This window comes from Opisthorchis viverrini (genome assembly GCF_000715545.1).
Source record: "Opisthorchis viverrini unplaced genomic scaffold opera_v5_105, whole genome shotgun sequence".
Taxonomy (NCBI): domain Eukaryota; kingdom Metazoa; phylum Platyhelminthes; class Trematoda; order Opisthorchiida; family Opisthorchiidae; genus Opisthorchis; species Opisthorchis viverrini.
The window spans coordinates 290,158-311,205 of NW_008751759.1; the positions used below are offsets into that span (position 1 = coordinate 290,158).

Below are 21,048 nucleotides of genomic sequence, written 5' to 3' on the forward strand. Positions count from 1 at the left end.
GAACGACAGCCACTGACCGACAAGAACAAAACCGACCCGGGAAACTTGGGCAAAAGCCTCGATCCTGTGTATCAATCCGTGAATCCGTGAAATCCGTGATCCTGTGTACCAGTCCGTGAACGCGTCTCCTGTTCTTGAACTAAACAAAGGCGATAACGACTGCAGCGCTACTTATGGTCCGCTTGGGATGGCCTCGCAATTTAGTTTTTCCGAGGCTTCAATTTATGCCCCTGACTGTGGACGTAATCTTTATGAGGTGTCCAAGAAAGAAAATATAAAAATTTCCGACGACGCATGCTGGGGCCTTTTAGAAGCATGTCTTTTGAAACTTCCGGTTAAAAAGGTTTATGATCTTCTCGACCAGCGTAGGTTAATCAGCTGATCTGATTTATGAGCATTAGTGTATGGAAGCCGGGATCTCTGCTTCCCAGAGGGGTGCGAATTTGTTGTCGAATCGATCCGCGGTCGTTCAGTTAATAAAGTAACCCGAGTGGTAAATCCTGACTTTTCTGAAGGGCATTGTGTACTATTTTGTAAAATGGGAGGGTTGGCCTCCAATATTTAATACTTGGGAACCGGAATCTAATCTAAACGGGTGTAAAGAAGCTATTCGAAACTTCATGGACGCATGTGGTGCTGAAGTTGGAATGCTTCCGGTAAGTTTCCATTGGTAGCGAACTATGTCCACCTAGTCCGAGACACAAACGAGCAAACGAGCACAAATTACGGAAGTTATGGACCGTCTGATGGAAGCAGTACCTTGCTCAACTCTGTCCGCGCTGGACTTACTGATGAAGTTCACCGATTTACTGCAGCAATCCACCGACTCGCCTCGGCCATACAAACCACCTGGCCTATTCAGGTTGGAGACGCAAATTTCTTACGATCCGACTGGGACAACCCTTTGTGCCGTCCCGTTAAAACGGAGTGCGAGTGAATCTGATTTCACATCTGTATCCTGCAAGCGGATTCGTCTATCACAAAAGGATAAGCAAACGCTGACTTCAGCGCTCCAAGTCTTTCAACAGAAGTTGAACTCAGTCTATCCTGACGAAGCTCCAATAACCGTGGAGAATAATGTTGATACTGAGTGTAAGTTTCTGCAACTCTTATATCGCTACGTTGTTTGTTTTGAGTTTGCCTACCTATGTCTTTCTACGTATGGTGAAAAATTTCCGGTTTGAGGCTTATTCATCGGTTCGTGAGCTGCAAGGTCACTTGTGGCTTTTCCTTGTTTGAAGTCCTGAGGTCCGAACCTGCTTTATTCATGTTGCCATCGCATTCAAGCCATGGATATTTGCATGGTATACCTTTTGTTGAAGAAACAGGAAGACATTCATTTACGGGTGACAATGAAAGATACCTTGTACCTGCCTTATACCTGCATACGATAATAACAGATCTTCTAGAATCTCAGGAAATTTTCGCAATTACTCAATTTTATCAGATCCATCCGTTTGACGAACGTGATACCAAGCTGTAATCTTCGATCACTGGGTTGGTAGCTTCTGCTCACAGTTGAATTAGCCTTTTCCCTTAACTATAGAGTTCCTTATTTTCCCTTGAGACTCGATCGCAAGTTTCAGGCGCGGCAAAGTGCTTGCTTCACGGTTTGGCTCTACCCTTCCTCAAAGATGGCCTTGAATAGCCTTGAAATTCTTGCTGCACATTGTTGTATCCCCCTGTTTAGATACCCCTTAAACACAGCAGTTTTGTTCATGGAAGTAGATCCGGCTAACACCACCTGCTGGTCCTCTGTGCGTGAGTTTCGGCTTTGTATGGCAATTTGGTCCTCAGGAATTTAGGTTCCACAGAATTTTCTCGCGAAAAAACGTATTGGTGGAGGTCAGAACATTGACATAATCTCACTGTGACGGTGCCAATAAACCGCATATATTTGACTCAGACGGTGAAAAAATCTGAAGACACCGACCATCACCACGTGCCGTCACGTCCATTCGCTCTCTTCAACAATCAAGCAAGCTACCACAAATGATTTGCCTCTTCGTACTCCCTCTCCTTATCAAGTAATACCATCCTTCCTATGGTCCAATGGCTTCTGGGAAATCAGCTTTATTCGTCGGCCTTCAGTTGAAATCTTTGTCCAAAAACCCATCATTCACAATGCTCAGGGTTAACGGACAATGATTCCGATGAAATGCTAAGGAAGTGAACCGAATAAAAGCGCTCCATTCAGTCGCCGGTGCAAATCTTAGTTATCAAACTTTGGACTGCTGAGTCCTGGAGAATTATCACGAACAGCAGTGTTGCTCGGAAACAAAAATCCAGCGGGTAAAAACGGTATTCTGGCTGATGATTTAAAGTTCAGTGTATCGGCCTTTGTTCGACCGTCACAAACGGCTTTGCTTTATTCGGGTTGCCCAATTAATTCAAGGAGACTGGCGGACATCCTGGTAGCTTCCGGTACGAAGGAGAAACTCCGTTGTGAAGAGACGGGCTTACCATTCTGTGACGGTTTGTACCTCCGCGACCCATTCAGCTTTACTGGAAGGGGGTGGGAGCGTACGCGCGGCACTCACATAGTCTCTCATACAAGTTTGGTCAATCGTTAGAGGTCTGGCCAACACAGTCTCCTAGTCCCCACGCTGAGAGTAGGAACATGCATTTCGTCTTGTTCCATGATATTGATAATGCACCTGCATTCCTTGCCAAACACGACCGCCTTGTGGTCGCGCTTTTGAGTCAGAGGCTTTGTTTGAGAACCCTAATCGTCTTCCTGTTTGGGTCTGGGCGCCATGGCAGTATCCCATCCCATGTGCAACCATGACACAACTAACAATATTCGCTTACCACATTGGCCGACGTTTGGTGCCATCAGCCGAGTTGCTTCACTTGTCGCATACAGCAGGGCGGGTAAGCGAAAACAGACAACTGCTGACGTCTGTGAGCGAAATCATCAATGACCAAAGTGGTGCGACCATCTTGAATAAAGAAGAACGCCACAACCGCAGAGCGGAGCAGTTCGAACAGCGATCCTCGTGACGGACCGCTCATACAGCTGAAGCAGAACCCTGGATGGTGAACCACGAACCCCTACGTTCTTTAACATTAATGACTGCATGTGTTCTCTCGAGTGCCACGGAGCTTTTGGTTCGGATAACCTCCCACCGACATTGCTCAAAGCTGAGGTATAAGTCCTCAGTCAGCGCTTGACCGGTCTGTTTTCCTGCATTTGTGAAAAGGTGTGTCCACACAACCAGAGAGGATTGGCGTTGGCGCCCATTTTCAAAAGAAGGGTCAATAGTGAGCATGACAACCACAGGGATTAGTTTGATCCCAGTCTTAACGGCACTCTTGGCGTCACTTCTCTGTCTTCTTGTGGTGGCTCGTGAAACACTGACCCGAGAGCAGCAAGCCGGATTTTGTCGACCAAACTTCAAATTACATCAAGTGCTAGAACAACGGCATACATATGAAGGACACAATTTTAGTATTCCTGGATTTCCATGGTTCATTCGGCTCCTTGAAACTTTTTCCCACTAAGGAATGTTCCAGTTGTATGTGAACATAATGAGCTCTTTGTGTAGTCAGACTTCTGGACCTGTGAGAGAATGTGAAGAGCTCTCCAAAAGCGCCAAGAGGCGTTCGCCAGGGGTGCCCACTCTCTCCGTTCTTATTCAATTTCGTGGTTGCCGAGATACTGAGACGAACGCTGGTGTTCAAATGGCTGGTGACGAAAAGTCTGTCTGGAATATGCGTACGTGTCGTTTCCATATTTGAAGAGGAGAAGACGCAGGTGTTTTGATGAACTGATCAAAGTCATTCTGTCATTGGCATGCGCTTTGCACCTACAAATTATAAAGTCATTTTCCTGAACCCGTTGTCACTGCACGCACCATTTGATCCCAAGAGAAGTACTCGAAATTGCGGAGCGTTTTGCTTTGGAAGTTGTTCTAGTGTGACAAATAAGGCCAATACACGGATCTGCAAGGGTCGCTTTTGCTAATTTGAGACACCTATGGCGTCAGAGTGATGTATCCCTGAATCTCAAGGGACCTGTGTATCAAGCTACAGGACGGGCTGTCTTGTTGTATGGCTGTGAGACTCGGCCTATTCGAGCAGCGGAACTGAGACGTCTTCAGGTGTTCGACAATGGTTGTCTCAACCATAGCTCGTGTGGGTTGGTGTCGGCTTGTCCGTAACGGGGCAATTAGAAAGCGAGTTTTTGGTTGTGCAACGGGAACTATCATTGAAGAATGTGTCCAGCACTAGAAGCTGCGCTTGTTGGGCCATGTATTTCGTATGGCGAACCATCGTTTTCCAAAGAGGGTACTGTTTTCCGTGCCCAGTTCGGAGTAGCGGAAGCAGAGAGGTTGCCAACTCCTACCCTGCCAGAGTGTTTTGAAAGGGATTACGAAGCGTTCGAATGTTGTCAGTGCTATTCGCCTTCCAGGATGGGTACTCGTGATCCCCACTGCGCCTCGTTGAAGGTGCTGTAAGATATGGCCGCTACTCCTTGTCAGTGGCGTCCTTGTTGTCAGTTTCTATCCAGATTGTCTAAATGGGTTTCTGGAGGTGTGGTCACCTCGGAATGATTGTGTTAGGCTATCACTAAGTCCCTTCCCCGTCCACTTTATTCTTTTCCTCACAATAGGGCTTTCAAATGAGTCATGGTTGCACGGTAGTGAAGCATCTGTGTTAAACAGTGATTTTGTGCCGTCAATAATGGTGCTGGAGGAGAAGCTACAGGGCACTATGAAAACTTAGTATTTGTCATTCCAATATATCAGTCTGATAGCTTTGTCAGCCAATTTTTTTGCAACCTCATTGTTGCACTTGTCAGAAGATATTCCAGAAACAGACCAAACCCGAGTGCATTCGGCATGACCACAGTCTTGTGGGCCAGATATTTATGCCTCACCGGATTTTAGAACGCCGCCTTAGTTCCATCTGACTATCAAGGCCTGTTTTCCAGCAGAATTTGGCTCGTCCAGAGGAAACCTTCGTGGAAAATTCCGGAGGACGTAAGATTTTGGGTTGCTTCTGTTCCATCAAGGCTTCCTATCTAGGAATAGTTGTGTTATATGTTACTGCGGTCTTCCGCACCACAGCCTTGGTATCAGAATAAGACTCGCCAATAAGAACGAAACATCTGTATTGCTAACAAGCGAGGGGCCTCGCGCTAATTTTGAGTGGCTCTTTTAATTGATCCCGACTCTTGCTGAATTGATTGATTGGTTGATGGACTGGCCTGAATGTTTTTCGACTTTCCTATTGAGGTTTTGGTGAAGTTTGAAGCTCTCAGTAAGTTCCGGGCAGTGAGACTATTTTCAGGAATCTGACCTTCCTGACAGATTGTGACGTCCTTATTGGTAGCAACGTAAATGTCACTCAGGTTTCAATGCCTTATATCCACAGTGTTTTCCACAAGTCCTGAGATCCCGCTCCAAATGCCCCGTACACATACTCATTCAGAAACCGACAGCACAGGTACGACAGGTATCAGTTGACCACTGTATTTTGCAATTCCTGTTGTCAGACACAGGGAGGGTCCGAGGATCCCATTACTTAAATTCGGACCACACCAACCTCTTCAGAATTTTTGTTCTCTTCCGTACCCTTCTTCCAAGTCGGATACGCGTCGCAATTCGTGTTATTCTCAAAAACACCGATCTAGCTTGTCGTGAAGGTACCCGTAAAACATGGCCGAGCCGCTGAATTTTATGGCGTCAGATGTCCTTTGCGGGTGAAATCTTTGCTGTGCAACTAGAAACTCGTATTCTTTTCACATTGTTGCGGTACGTCGATATCACCAACAACGACTGCGAGATCGATGACCAAACGCCTGATTACGCACCATGACACCCTCCGTAAGTTGGCACCTCGTATCCACACAACTACATGGCCTGTACTTTACCTGATGCAGGTAACCCTTGTGACCAAATGGCATGTATTTTAGACGTCGCGAGTAGTGCAAGTTTCCTGCCGTCAGGATTCTTGCAATTCTGTCAGAGCTAATCGAACCATCAAGGTGTGTAAAGCTCTACAACGTCCAGTTATTCTCCTTCGATTCTGGTGGACCTATTCAGGTAATGCGCATTTCGAAGCACATTCCTGTACTTGGCAGGCGAAAAGAGCACTTCGAAGATCGATGTAGTGCCGGTTAAGTCGGCTAATGCCGCCTGCGTTATCTGTTCGTCGTCACGATTCCGTCTTCATACTCCCGATTTGAATACCGCAAATTTGAAGGCTGTAGCATTTGCGTCAGTATTTTAGCATCGGCGGAATTGATGAAACGAAATCCGGTTTGTGTACGATGGAAGACTCATGGATGCCCAGAGCTTTAGTGGACGGAGTATGTTCACAAACTTATGACGTCCCCTATTAACTAGTTAGAAAAACTGGCTGTTCAACGGAGTCGAATACGCCACTGAAGTCAAGGAGCTCCAAGATTGCGCATCATCCCTACGCTTGCGGCTGCTTTTACATCGGACGGCTGATCAAGCCTCTAGCCGATAAAAATCCTGCTTACTGCTCACGATTCAAGTTTTTGCCTGCTGTCGCAAGATGAGGAAGAAACATCTACGCCTCTAGCCTTGCCAAGGCAGGGCGAGATGGCTCAAGTGGTTAGAGCGCAAACTTCCTGACCGGAAGGTCTGTGGTTTGAACTCAACATCTGCATATCGAATTCCCTTGTCCAGGTTTGGGTAACCTGGCAGTATTTCAGCCCTCGTACCTTCTTCGGGTGGCATGGCAGCTAGGCACCGGGAGGGTGTTACAGCTGAGCAAACGGCGGTGGGAGCCAGCCTGACATCTGTGGTTACCACAATCGCTTTGAGCAATCTTCCAGGCAGACTCTATCAAATGACACAGCGGTTGACTGAGGACCTCGCCACCGTCCTTGAACAATGCAGATGGGTGGTCTTCCGGAAGTGAGAAAGGAAATGAAGCCGTCTACTACTACTGAGCCCGAATGAAGGTCCATATTCATGGCCCTTGTCACTTGCACGGTTTGGGAGTTTATTTAGAGTTCGTCGAAGCTGTTTGCGCGGATGGACGCACAGAAGTTACCGCTAAAGATTTTGCAAGGTGAACGGAGCTGTTGGCCTTAGTTATGGGGCCAGGTCATTACGAAAATAACAGCAACGTGACAGTCTGTGCAAAGCATAAGTGTACGTATGAACGCATGTGACCAGCTTCCGGCAAGATAACGTGCGACAGCTCATTGGAAGCAGAACCTTGGAAGCGGTGACTAATACCAGCAGTAAGTGAACGTCTGTCCTTTAAAAAACGATGGAAACGATGAAAACCAGGGATTTGTTGGATGAACATTTCGCACAGCATGATTGGAGGCAAGCAGTCTTCGTCTCAGCAATGAGATTTGAACATGGAAAGACTGACAGCTGTTGAACTGTCCAATACAACAACAGAATAGAACGTACCGAAGGTGAGCAGGTATGTAAGACCGTTATGGTGCTGATCGGCAAGGGTTGAAGTTTCCGCAGCGTTCAGTAAATTTCATAAGTAAATACCAAAATTCTCTGGGAAAGATAACGTTTAATCCCAACGAAATGTTTGTATAAACCCGACCTTCTATGTGGCTAGTCTTCGAAAGTACCATCCTGGGAATGGCAGTGCAGGACAGGAAGAATGATATCGGTGGCACTAGTGTCATGCACAGTTGTCTCCGGAAATTATTTGCTGTTGGTTGTGAAGAAGTCTTTTTTTTAGCAATCACAAAATTGGTTTCCCGGGCACCGAAGGCCTTCCGTAAGAATGATGAAAATGGAATTCGTTGAGAGCATGAAACATGAAAAAGTACCCAAACACATGGGATACATGGCTTCCGATTTTATCACGCAACTGGTGAGAGCCACATATGAGCGTTAATCTTGATCTGGAAAATTCGAAAATTGTAAGAGGTTGGAGAAACACCGGGTGGAATTGAGCTCGAACGAAGAATTGTTCTGCGGGGGAAACTGATGAAGAAGATAGGTCCGTTCGGAAACAGGGGACATGGCACTTGATATGAATGATTGGTAGACTGATGAACCCGTATGCAAACTTCCCCGTTGTTCAACTCGGCACGCGTGTAATCATCAGCTGCATGCGTCAGTGGTCCGCCATAAACCACTGTTAAATACCTAGAGTAACCATTTTGTACAATTGGCAAAACTAATTAAGTTATCTAATTTTGTGACTACATTTCCCTCCTCGAGACACTTTCCACTTTCTAGTGGAATGGTCTATGCTTTATACGGTCTAGTCGCCAATGTGCATTATTCTCGTTATCAGTACGATCCCGTAACACGCAAACGGTATGGCGTAGCATATCATAGTTATATCGTGCTCGCCATCATCATCATCATTGTTGTCGTCATCATCTGTGTTGACTGCTGTTGCTGCACTGCCGTACAATCAGATTTTTTCTAGTCTATGCCCTAAGGAACAAGGTGAAACTTTGAAGGGACCCACCTCTAGCCACGCATAAGCAAACTGAGCTGGTTTAACCCCAAGACATTAATGGCCTCATCGAATTTTAGCTGTCGGGCAGACCGGAAGTAGTTCATTTCGATGGCATGATAAAATGTAAAAAGCCTGGAAAACAGAATGTGGATTGTTGAATATCCGAACTAGCGAGGTCGTGGATTAGCCACGTTGAGAGTGTAGCTGCAACAATCGAGCATAGCGATCATTTGGAGACAACGTTTGATCTGAATCGAATTGGTTTTTGTCTGGAAACAAGTATTCCAGCTCCTTTTATAGACGCATTTATACGGTGTATTTTTATTCAGATTCTGTGACATTGCCTACGGCGTACATGGTTAGACCTCTAGCAAGCTACGTTTTCACCTTTTTTGCTTTTCTAAACCGGTGCATTACCAGGGTTGACTAGTCATGACCGAGAGTGAGTACAAGCCGGTAGACATCTGCAACAAAGTTGGTCGTGTGCTCAAAATGTTATCAGGCGTGGACTAGGTTCTAAGGTAGTCAGCATAAAAACGCTCGAAATTGACTTAGATGAGATTTTGGGATATCACTCTAGTTTCATTTACTTTGGATAGGAATTTTTCCGCCCTTCTTATGAGTTTCACATTGTGCAAAGTGTTTCACTGCTTTCTTGAGCATTCCCGCTTGCTTGGTTGAACTCATCAAATGGCGGGGGTAACCTCTGTTTAGAGGCCGTACATGGGTTTACTTTTGCAAGTTCATTCAATTCATGGCTGGGACGCTACACGCAGTTTGGTGATCCTTAACTCGTTATCCATAACCGTCCTTCATCGACCGCGGATGAAGTTTGCGATTAGTGTTGTTTCTCTAGATAGAAAGCTGCAGTTGTCCTGTGCAATCGCTTCTCCAAACAGACCTAATCTGCAGGCCAGTTTGTAAGCGATCAGAACCATCCTACATCCGCCGACCACTTGAAGTACCTTTTGAACAGGTATGCCCACCAAACAACTCGGTGTTTCCGGCAGCGTCTGTTCCGTTTGCAACATGCGGTTGAATTGTTTACTTGCTGAACCTATTTTGCCATTATTTTAGGCAGTATTTTGTACATACATACTCGACGTTTCGTAGTCCCGTTATCCGGTTGCCAGCCCCTCTAATATAGCGAATCGTCGTAAAGCGCTCCTCCAAATGGTGACTACCTTTCTACTTTGGTATATCTCCTGAAATCCCCGATCTGATTATCATGTTTATAATATTTATACCTCTCTTACTATTACCGGTTGCGCTGTCCATTCTTTGATTTCCGAAAAAAAGAACGTGAATGCTCTGTCAGATAACATTAAGTGACCATCAAGCATCGGGCTGCAACCCTTGCACCTGTCACTTTCAAAATGTGTTTATTAGACAATCACCACTGGATGCTATTTCAGCCAGAAAGTCCATTGTACTGTCAAACAAGAGACACTAGCTGAAACGAATTCACAGTATTATAGAAGTTAAGACCTTAGAATTTCTGTCTAAGGAAGAATCTCGTTTTTGGAAACCATAGCTCTACTGCTTTCGCCCGACGGCGTGTATCTGTACATCGATGCCCATCACGTACTTGTGCGCGTTTTTTCTAAATGCGTCCGTCTTCCATGTGTCTGTCGTCAACAGGCCCGCCAGTTGACTTCCAACCCATACCCGATTATCGTCCCGGTCCTGGTGTATTCCTTCCTACGAAATCTCCTGTCGGCTGTGAATGCACAATTCCAGCGTCTGAATCTTGTAGCAATCTTCCTTCCTATGGCACTGCCACTAGCGGACCACTTGAACCATGTTGGGAAAACAGACGAAAGGGTTGCTGCGCCGCGCGGGCGGGTGCCTGTGTGCCCTACAACCGTCAAAAGCGGCTCGTTGCCCCTACGGGACACCCGGTGTATGAATGCAATTCCACGTGAGTTTGACCTCTTTTCGTGTAGGTATGCATAACATCGTAGTTCGTCATTGGAAGAAATGCTCTCTGGATATCTTGAATTCTTTTTCTGTTTGTCTTTTCTCTATTTGGTGGGTCGGGATTTTGACTTTTGTATCCATCGCCCAACTACGTGTGTCAAATGAAGTAGTATTTTGAGGCCCGTCAAAAGTATTGCCACTATCCACCTGTCAAGTAAAAGACTGCTCAGCTGTGTCCTTCGACTTTGCTTTGTATTCCTCATAGTCTCACTGTTGATATGATGGGTAATCATGATGGCATAATTGCGGGACGTATAACTTTTCAAGCTGTTTTTTCCGATTAGTTTTTACGCACGGGTTCGTTCACTCATTCTCGTCGCATGTGTGATTCCCATCAATCGATCACCATGATATGCACCAGTCATGACAACAAAATAATAATAATAGTAATAATACAGCTCTAACATTCTTTTAATGTCTAGCTGCCATGCTGCCCAAAGGGAGCACGAGGGCTGAGATACTGCCCGCCCAAGCTGTGACGGGAGCAGTCGAGATGCCGGTGTTGTGTTCGAACCACGGACCTTGGGATCAGTGAGTTCACAACTCAACCACCGAGCCATCTCGAGCAACATACTGCTGATAGTAAGATTTCTAGTGCTGTAAGTGTCAATGGCCACAAGACCGATAAGCTCTGGTTTGGGGAGTAGCCTTTAGAGAAGCTGTCAAAGCTAGGCAACCCAACCCCATCCAGACAAAATTTTCTCGTCTGATTAGTCAAGGGGTTAGCTATCGTGGTCCACGATTTTTATGATTCAGGAAGATTGATTAGGTTAAGCCTTTTACGACAGTTTTACTGTAGTGGACCATTTCCACAAGGAAGATAAGTTTTTCGTGGCTGGTCTTTCCATGCTCGGAGTTCTATTGAGGGATGGAAACTACCCGTGAAAGGAAGAAGGCCTTTGTTGCGGAGTTATTTATTAGAAAATGCCAACTGACCAGTTACAGACTATTGGACAGGGAAGCAAAACTCTCATTTGCATCTTATTTACAAAAACTGGACATCCGTCTTCTCCTGAACGCGTCTTCTTCAACTTTCCTGGATATTCATTGAGTCAAACCGTTCATTGCTCACATCCAAGCAAATGCTCCACTTTTGCACAATGAATCGTGTTCGAGCTGGCTCAGTTGTTAGAACGCGAATTTTATTGACCTGAATGTCCATGGTTCAAACAGGACCAGTGCCTCTCGACTTCCCCTGTGTAGGCTTGGGCAACCTGGCAGTATCCCAGCCCTCGTGCTTCTTTTGGGTAGCATGACAGTTAGGCACCGAAAGGGTGTTACAGCTGAACAACCATTAACATTCATCCAACAGTCTGTGAGGAAGATGAATACATCACCAAACCGCATTATATTGTATGAGTGACCTCTGACTGACTTACTTACTTACCTAGTAAATCGAACAGTCCAAAAAAGAAGACCCGCAGTTGTATATGCGAATAGCATCGTGCATCAAGAACATCGAATGAAGCTTTAAGTGGAATAGTTTTTTGTGTGCAATTTCTCCAAAGGGAAGCAACTTTGTCTAAACCACAAAGTTCATGTCCACACGTGAAAAAATATAGACACTGATCTCTGAATGGTTTTTACTGAGTGCAAAATCCATTAATCTGTGTTTGACAAACCTTGGACTTTTTCGGGCGGGGGGGGGTGGCGTTTTCCCAAATGACTTATGTTTCTTGGCACAGCTAACTCCTGTTTACGAAATCTCTTCGAAGTATGCTCTTGCTTGAGCCACTGTACTATGGTCCCAATCGACAAAGTTCCGCTGGAAAGTTACAGAGCTGGCAGCTTCTAGGCCCATACCACCCGTGTCAGTAGCAATGTCACGTAGGCGTTTGGGTTGGGACGCTGCATAGAGGATCGTGGATACTTCATACCATACTTGATATACCATACTACTTGCTACTTTACTATACTATACTACTTGCTATACTACACTTCACACTATACTTGCTGAAACAATTGGTGGTTTCGGTTGGTGAATTGTTTCCCAAAATGGAAGAGAAATTCCACGATGGTGAGCCGTGACTTACCAGTTTGGGATGCTGGATTCCACTGAATTTGCTGGATTTTGTGTGCAGTTGTCCAAAAGTGGTGTAAAAAGGGTCCCTTCAAAGACCCAACCATTCATCTGAGGAGTAGTAAGGGAAGAGACCGTGTGCGTGACTGCATTTGGATTGCTAACCGGTAGATGCTGCATCTCGACGACATTAACACATGCACATCCGCTTTCGAATACTCAAATTTATTAGAATTTATTTTAAGCACTTCGTTTCACGTTTTGTCGGCAGTCGCAAAGGCGACCTTATGAGACTGTTGCTGTTTGTACTTTCCCGCCCAGAGCTTGCATTCTTACAGTCTAGCCCGGTAAACGTTGGATGTGTTTTTAATTGGTTACTTAGCTAGCAAATCCCAGCAACAACGTAGTTGGTCGACAAATATTCTGTCAAGTACGCTTATCTCAGCATATGTTCGTCAGTGGCGTGATCAAAAGCTCGCTGCAGACAAAACCCAAGTAGGTGTTCCGTAGTGTTAAGTTCCGGAGGGTATTCTTGCAACAGCCTTCCAATAAAGTCTTCATGGAAATAGTAGTCGTCACAGCTCTCTATGACCCGTAAGTTTGACCGTTCGCTTCACCTTGAATCTGGGTTTCTGTATATCGATTTTCCTTTCTTGTTCGGAGTTTGAGTGGGAAGCTTATCAACAGTAAACACAACGTTTTAGTGTGGAAGTTGCGCACAGAGAGTGGATCAACCTAAACTTCCAGGTGGATATGACTTGATTTGTACAACAGAACGTCATTTCCAGAATGGAGACTGCTGATACGATCTCACTCATTTCGGTGACGGTGTTTCAGACTGATGTCAAAACACGAAGTAACTGCATCACACTGCTTGCAATGCGTATCCGTCTTACGTTATCGGTTGTCTGAAGACTGGCCTGCACGTAGTTTAATTGGTCCACCTGGAATTCGTGTTGCGTTGTGGTCCGACTCTTGCAATCGATTAGTCCGTTGGATGTCTTCGTTTCAGGGTTTGCTTCTGATTGGCCCGTTTGTTCTTGCGTGCTGCGTTTGCGTTTCTCTTCCTGTCATTTGGTTGGTCGACTGAACATCTGTGGACTATCAGCCACCATGTTCTTCTCACTTCTATTCAAACTCTGAATTACGGAGGGAGAAGACTCGCTCCAACCTAACAATCAATGACACAGTTGTGAGGGCTTTCTAAGGGACAACCTACCTCGAGGTTGCAGGGCACGCGATTTATCGCAAATATGGCTGCATGGGAAGACGTACATGGCTAGTAAAGTGTCGAAAAAAGCGATGCTTCAGGTTGGTAAGGTTGCCGGGTGGAATGGAATCTCTTGAGGTGATCGAACTCTTGTGGAAGGGACATAATCGATACCATTCATCAGACCCGTGCCGATCGGATGGGTCGCAATAGAGTTCTGAATGCGATTCGAGTGCATTCGTTGGTAGTTGACCTGTTGGTCTATTCGCCGAACCTGGCAGTTGACCTGTAAATGTTTCGCCGTCATCCAAAAAGATATCGTCAGTGCGTTTACCCACCCGACCGTTCATCCCGAATGGTTGTCGAGCTCGGTAAAGAGATCGACCGCCACTGGATTAACTACTAGATTGAAGAAAAGTGGCTGCTTAAGATGACTGGTGAATAGTATTCATGTCACAAATCCGAAAACTTGAAACCAACGGGCGTATGAGCGAGACTGTTCACCTCGTCCCCTACTCAACAAAAAAAGTCCCCCTTATCACGCAAATTCTTGCCTGTTAAAGCGGATGCTTGTATCCGTGTACCCGTTATGCGTTAAAAATTTAAATTTTGGTAACAGACTGATAAGGCTGTGTTTCGCCAATATCCCGCAATTTGAAACAATTGAGTTTTGTATGAATTTTTATGATCCTAGATCAAAGTACTACTATTACACAGGAATTACTTGATCCTTTTAATCCGGCTCGATCAAAAATTCACCGTGAGGTCCGAATCTCCATTGAACATTAACAAATATTACCATCATTTCATAATTGGCTCAGATGGAGAATAATTTCTTGCGTAGAACTGAGCAGTCGTCACTCGAAGAGCCAATCAATACGTGACCACGTGATGTGCATGGGCTATTCAGCGTTGATTGGCTTTATTGATAGGATGAAATCTCAGTTGAGATCTGCTCAGATTACCGTCATTCCAGTTTATTACTGAAAATGTATGTTAAGCGTACGAGTACCAATTTGACAAAGGCTCGCTAGAGGAAAAATGAGACTAAAGTAATCATTTACGTGACTGCTCTGTCGAGTGTTTGTGCAATCAAAGTCACTCCGATTTCGTCAGTTCTTCCTGCAAATACTCATTGAAATCCCATGGGTAAAAATGAATTGAGATCATCCAGCTGGTTTTGTTCTCCAGTGTCTTACCCACGTGACTGTAGTATAACTAACCAAATAGCCTAGTATCCTTGATTGTTCATAAAAATATTTGTGTACAAATGCATTAACCGAATCTGATGGGAATACCGGATCACCAATGCTGAAGTACTTCGAATGGTATTCGGGAGAAATAACTCACCCTCGGTAGGTGAACTGATCACACTGCATAGGTTGCGCTGGTTCGGCCACATGATGCGTATGCCAGTCGACCGACTTCCTCGAAGGGCTCTTTTCGCCCAACCATGTGAAGGGTGGAAGAGAGTCAGAGGCGGCCAAACAATGACTTGTCAGCGAAGTATGAAAGCCATTACCAGCAAACTCAGCTGCGCTGGTCCCTGCCGTCTTCCTGGATGGGGAACCCGAGACGGGCCACATCAATGGCTAGAGACATTGTCAGATATGGCCCAGTCGCGCCCTCAATGGCGCTCGTGCATCCAAGCTATTGTCTTCACTGCATAGCTCCCTTCCCAATCCCCCCAATTGACAGCCCACTGACAATTTATCATCTCCCGCCTGCCATGCGCAGCTACCTACTCCCCCTCCCAAATCATCGGTGAACGAAACTGCGGCAACTACAACTACTGTACGACGAGTACGCGGTTCTTACGGCTGACAATGATGATGATGATGTACAAATGCACCCCGCCGTTGCGCGCTCGGTTACCTACATACTTTGCGCCTCTCTTTGGCACCATAGTTGTTCGGTAAACTTTATACCTTCTGGACCAAGGAAATGCCAATGTCTTATACTATGCTGGAGCGCAGTGTCTGGCAGCTCTTTTCGGAGAACACCAATCTCCAAAATATCGTGCTGAATTTCGAGGTTAGTGCAACGTTCCATTAAGATGATGTCCAATGTTTAGGAAGAGGCAGGTGTGTATGGTGATCTTGTCACCAGATATAGAGAAAACCAAACACTGTCCCATAGTATCACTTAATTTTGGAGCATCAACGCATGTCGGTGACCGTTTGTCGATTGAACCTGCGGCGCAGAGACCGATATCATACGAAGCGATTGATGTTCACCTCCACAAGCGCCTTGAAGGCTTAGACGAGTTACGCCTCATCCGTTATTTTGATTATTGACCCTTCAACAAAGACAATATCTCTTCGTGCGTGCGAATTAAATAACCCCTGTTTGTTTGTGATGAACGATTTGTGCGTGGCTGCAAAACAATATCCTTTTATCGCGAATGAAGTGTGTTAATTGTAAAAAAAACATGTTAGGGTCTTTTTATGAATGGATAACGGAACCGGGTTTGTTTCGAGTTTAGAGGCCCGTTTATGTCATCTGTAGGTGGCTGTATTGATCAGATTGCCCATGGGCGAAAAATATCCGCGGTCAACAAAGCAGTGGGCTGAAAGACCTGAGATCTACTGTTTCGAATACCACCAGGTGGCGGGGCCATCTATAATGTGGAACTGTTCTTACTGCATGAGACTTGTATTAAGGGCAAACTGTAAGTGTAATGTGAAAGTCTTGAGCTCACAAGCCCGGGCTATCCTTTGGCAGGGATCATGTTCAGTAATATATGTGGTAAGTGTTAACTCGATGGGTTCAATGTACTGTTTTACTCATCGATACCTAGGGGCGAGATGGACCAAGTGGTTAGAGCGCGAATTTACTGACCGGAAAGTCCGTGGTTCGACCCCGATCTCTGCCTCTCGACTTCCCCTGTCTAGGCTTGGGCAACCTGGCACTATCCCAGCCCTCGTGCTTCTTGCTTTCTTCGGACACATGGATGAAAAATCTAACTCCATGATTGCCTTCTTTCTACGGTCTATTTCACGAATGAATTCGATAAGTTGGAGTGGGACATGAGGATATGTTTAATAACTGGCCCGAACGAATGGTAGCAATCGGTCAGTTTAAATCTAACAATGAAGGCTAGTCCACAAGTCTTCTATGGCATCACGGAATAGTTTGTGATTGTTCCGCCTCCTACTCTGGTTCGTCAAGGCCAACTGGTGTATAAATTCACGTCTATTACTTACTGCGTATTCATGGCTAGCGGAGTTTTCAATAATGACTGATTTATTCAACATGGTATAGCTTGTTCTGCCCAGTGGATCGAAATTCTTTTTTAATGTGGGTTACGGAGTGATCCAACGTTACTCAACATTACTCATTCCTTTGTCCGATCACAAATGTCTGCATATGCTGTTCGTACAGTCCGTGGCAAACCCTGGTAGCGTTTCTAGCATCTAAGTTAGCCATGTCTGCTTATTGTTCATTGTGCACTTTCTCACCCGCGGTTTTGAGCGTCGCGCCATAATCGCTTAAATCGCTACGGGAAGTCGAAATGCATGCTCGCGCAGTATACGCTTCGCAGTAAGATTTTCAAACAAACATGTTTGTACGACATCGAAGCACTGATGTTATGTTGTCGGGGATGGTGATACGCAAGTTGACGGGGTTTCATATTTCTTTCGCTTCGTTTGTAGACCATCGGCCGGTTGGCTTACCAGTCTAGGTTGAACACCAACATAGCTGTCATGTAGGTTACAGCATCCAATGGTAATATCTACTGCCTCAGTTACTACTGTGCACATGGCTGTGTACTCATATGAAAACAGCGCCACAGATGCATCACTTGCCTGTTATCCTTCTCGAACACTCTCGCTCGTCAGCATCAGTATCACCGACGGAAATCTACCAGTGGCGAGTATTGATGCTTAGATGATACATGTGTAGATAATTCAGGCGAAAATGCTCTTATGGGCAATGACCAGGTTCAGCAAGGACTTCTTTTGTTTCCGGCGAACCGTTTTTTTTTCTGGAGACTGAGTATTCGGTATTTCGGTGCGTCCGACGATAACGCCTCCTCAGTCTGGCTCAGTTGTTGCAGGGTGCGCTTCAGTATTCAGGCTTTCTGACGTGTTTTTGGCACGTACAACTTGTATACGCGTTCGCTATGTCCGTTGTTGCTGAGGCCGGTAATAAGTCCCCAGTTTTTCACGAATTGCGTCAATAGAGTCCGACGTTGCTTGCTAGATATGCTGTGACGTGTGGAAAATAACTGAAGGGTCAACTTGTATACGCGTTCACTATGTCCGTTGTTGCTGAGGCCGGTAATAAGTCCCAGTTTTTCACGAATTGCGTTAGTAGAGTCCGACGTCGCTTGCTAGATATGCTGTGACGTGTGGAAAATAACTGAAGGGTCACGTATTGAGGCCTGCTGGGAGTATGTTGTCGGTTGCGATTATGGCGTCCGCTGGCCTCTGTTCCACGGAGCACGTATAGTCCTTAAATCATAAAATGCAGTGCGCAATCCAGCAGGTTCTAGATGCCCCTGAGGCTTTCTTGACCGTTATTCGGTCTCATCCGCTCAATCTTCTGGATCCACATGAAGATGGAATGCGTTGAATTAATCGTAAATTCGCCTCCTTGTTTGGTTAGGAGGCCCTTGGACTTTCGTGGGCCTTAGCAAACTCTTGGCGTTCCGTGGCCAACTGCTAGGGATTTCCATCAATTTCGGGTTGTACCCATAAAGCTTCTCAACCAGTTCTTTTCGTGTAGACCGCTGCGGTTACTAAGTTCCCCATGCAATTCACGAAAGAATGGTCGAACGCGGTGGATGTTAAATCCTAGTCTTGTTGGGGCTGCTTTACGTCTTGTCAGAACTTTGGAGAGCACACGAAAGAAGTTGTAATGCCACATCTGAGAAAGCCGACCTAAAGTGATCACCTTATCGTGGTGGTTGGGCTTGTGAACCACATTGCAGCACTTAACATCCGTACCCTAGGTCAAATTGGACAACAGGCATCTCTCGCTGGAACCTTGCTTTTCCTGCCTGCCGATGTTCCGGGAACACGCACACAATACATACCCTTCGATCGTCCTGCCTAAGCCGCTAAGGTCGGACTCGGATGTTCAACATTTCACTTTAGAGGTATTCGGTGATCCTCACGCAATGGCTCGTGGCTGAAAGTGCCTTTTTGGACTGGATCCCGGTAGCCGTCTTTGTGCTGTGCGGTTGTCTGGCTCAATTAAAACCAGTGCAGGTCAATGTGGTAAACGGTATTCGTCGTATTGGCTTACGCTCCAACAGACAGCGGTTCTGAGACTGAGAAGGACAAGTGGCATGAATGCCCAAGTTGGACGAATAAGTCCAGAAGAAGCGCAATTGGGTGGTAGATTTGGGGTCGATGCTGAGCGTACGGATAATGGGGAGCGACTGCTCCACTTGTATGCATCCTATTCGGTACGAACGTTCAACACAAACGCTCACATAGAGTTACTTGGAGACTCCCAACCATAAGACAGTCTTGGAACATGTGGCTATCAACTACCGATAGAGATCGTCAAGCAAAAAAAGGTCGTTCCTTCTGTGATATGCAGCCTGACCCTGATCGTGATATTGTGCTGACCCGGCTATCAGTTCGCTTTCCATCAGCATTAGGAGTACGAAAGCAGACTGTTCCGTTCATCAACTTCGACAAGTTTCAGTAGCTGAAGAGTATCGAGCTGACCTGGTTAGAAAGCTAGTGGATGCGCACAGTGATGCAGGTGACGAAGGTTGCTTGGAGGCTGAATGGAAGCGGGTTGAAGAAGCAATGCTCTCAGAGATCTGACTGGACCAAATGAATATTAGATATCTTCAAGATCAGTAGATCCTATTGCAGCCAGAAAGGCCATACCAACAGCTAGCGACTGTAACGGGGCACACAGATCCCCCAGACACTGGATATTCGTGAGCTTGAACGCTGGTGGATGTCGAAGGCCCAGGAGGTGAAGAAGACTTTCGCAGCAGGTAACAGGCGCACCTATTTCAGCGGGTCCCAGCAACCGATTAAAAGAAGGCAGGTCTCAGTCGAACAATATGAAAAAAAGATGGAAGAACCATCCACTCCCTTAGCCGTCGTCTTGAGAGATGGGCTGAACAGCTGGTCTTCTTCAACGCAATAGCTGGAAGAACCCAGCGGGCCTGAAGAAAACAGTGACACGAGCCCCCCATGAACAAGAGAAATCCAGCGCTGGATATCGATTTTGAATCTCCACGAGGCTCGGATGGTCTGTACCCTGCCCTCTCTTCAAAGAAGGTGACGTGGTCCTGGTGAACAGTCTGACATCCACACTACTGAGGATTCGGGACGAAAACAGAAGTGCGGTGGAATGGAGCTCCTTGATCGTCATCCCAATTTTCAAAAAGGGCGCAAGCGCGTCATGCGAAAGCCATCGTGGTATCAGCCTGGTATCCGTCGCGTCTAAAGTGCTCTTTGGCATTATTTTGCGAAGGTTGATCGATTGTCGCAAAAGACAGATTTGTGATAATCAATCTGGGTTTCACCCTGGCCGAGGATGCGTTGACCTTGAGACAACTTCTCGATTAGCGCCTTTCTTTCCAGCCTACCGCGTTGTACGTTTTTCTTGATCTGAAAGCAGATTTTGGTTATGTCGATCGTCGGGAACTTTGGCGGTGTCTGACGATCAGTGTTTATTCCCAATTTCTATCCCTTATGAGGGCAAATGTATGCGGACTCCTGTGGGCACGTGCGAATATACGGGAAGCTCTCGCCTGAGTTCACGACGTCCAGTGGTGTGACAAGGCTGCCCTCACCTTTCGTCTCCAACTTTTTTATTGAAATGCTGCTTGAAATTGCTCTGGCTCCTCTGAAACCCCGAGAGTCGAAATGCTCCTGGGACGTTCCCCCACAGGCATTGAGTATGCGGACGATATTGCGGTTCTTGGTTCAGATCCCTTCCGAATGCGAATGATTTTGAATAACCTAAATAAGTCTGCCGCACGGTTAGACATGCGCTTCAGACCTGCAATTTGTAAAGTGCTGCTAAAGGACTGGGTGGGATCGAACCCACACCTCATGCTTGCAGGCGAGCCAATCGACGTGGTAGATAAATTTGTTTACCTAGCCAGCTGTGTAAGTTCCGGTGGACTGAGTGGAAATGTGAATATTTCTCGAATCGGAAAAACCAGGTTAGTTTTTCCCAAACTTCAACGTGACGCGAGCTTGTCTGTCAAGGCGGTGCGATCCATGCTGCTTTGTGGATCAGAAACGTGACCTCTACGCGCAGATTATATACGAAAGCTGTCAGTGTTTGACCATAGTTTTCTTCGAAGCAATGGTTGGGTCTGGTGGAACATAGGATTATTAGTGCAGAAGTACACCAGACAGTGTTAAGAAAAAGGAACTCTCCCGCGATAGATTTATTACCCACACTGGTTAGGACATACACTGCG

The 21,048-nt window shown here is 46.0% G+C and overlaps 2 protein-coding genes across 2 annotated transcripts in view; one reads left to right on the plus strand and one right to left on the minus strand.

Annotated features, from left to right (window-relative positions):
- Nucleotides 1-515: 515 nt before the first annotated feature.
- Nucleotides 516-21,048, plus strand: part of T265_13777 (hypothetical protein) — a gene marked incomplete at both ends in the record, with an annotated part of 35,453 nt that continues 14,920 nt past the window's right edge. Inside the window, 3 exons of the mRNA XM_009170498.1 lie at nucleotides 516-656; nucleotides 693-1,092; nucleotides 10,069-10,348. Of these exons, the coding sequence (XP_009168762.1) occupies nucleotides 516-656; nucleotides 693-1,092; nucleotides 10,069-10,348 (821 nt within the window). The remainder of the gene's footprint in view (nucleotides 657-692; nucleotides 1,093-10,068; nucleotides 10,349-21,048) is intronic.
- On the minus strand, nucleotides 11,573-15,229 carry T265_13776 (hypothetical protein; the record flags this gene model as incomplete). The annotated part of the gene is made up of 2 exons (XM_009170497.1): nucleotides 11,573-11,690; nucleotides 14,988-15,229. 2 exons carry the CDS (start codon nucleotides 15,221-15,223, stop codon nucleotides 11,573-11,575), a joined length of 354 nt encoding a protein of 117 aa, XP_009168761.1.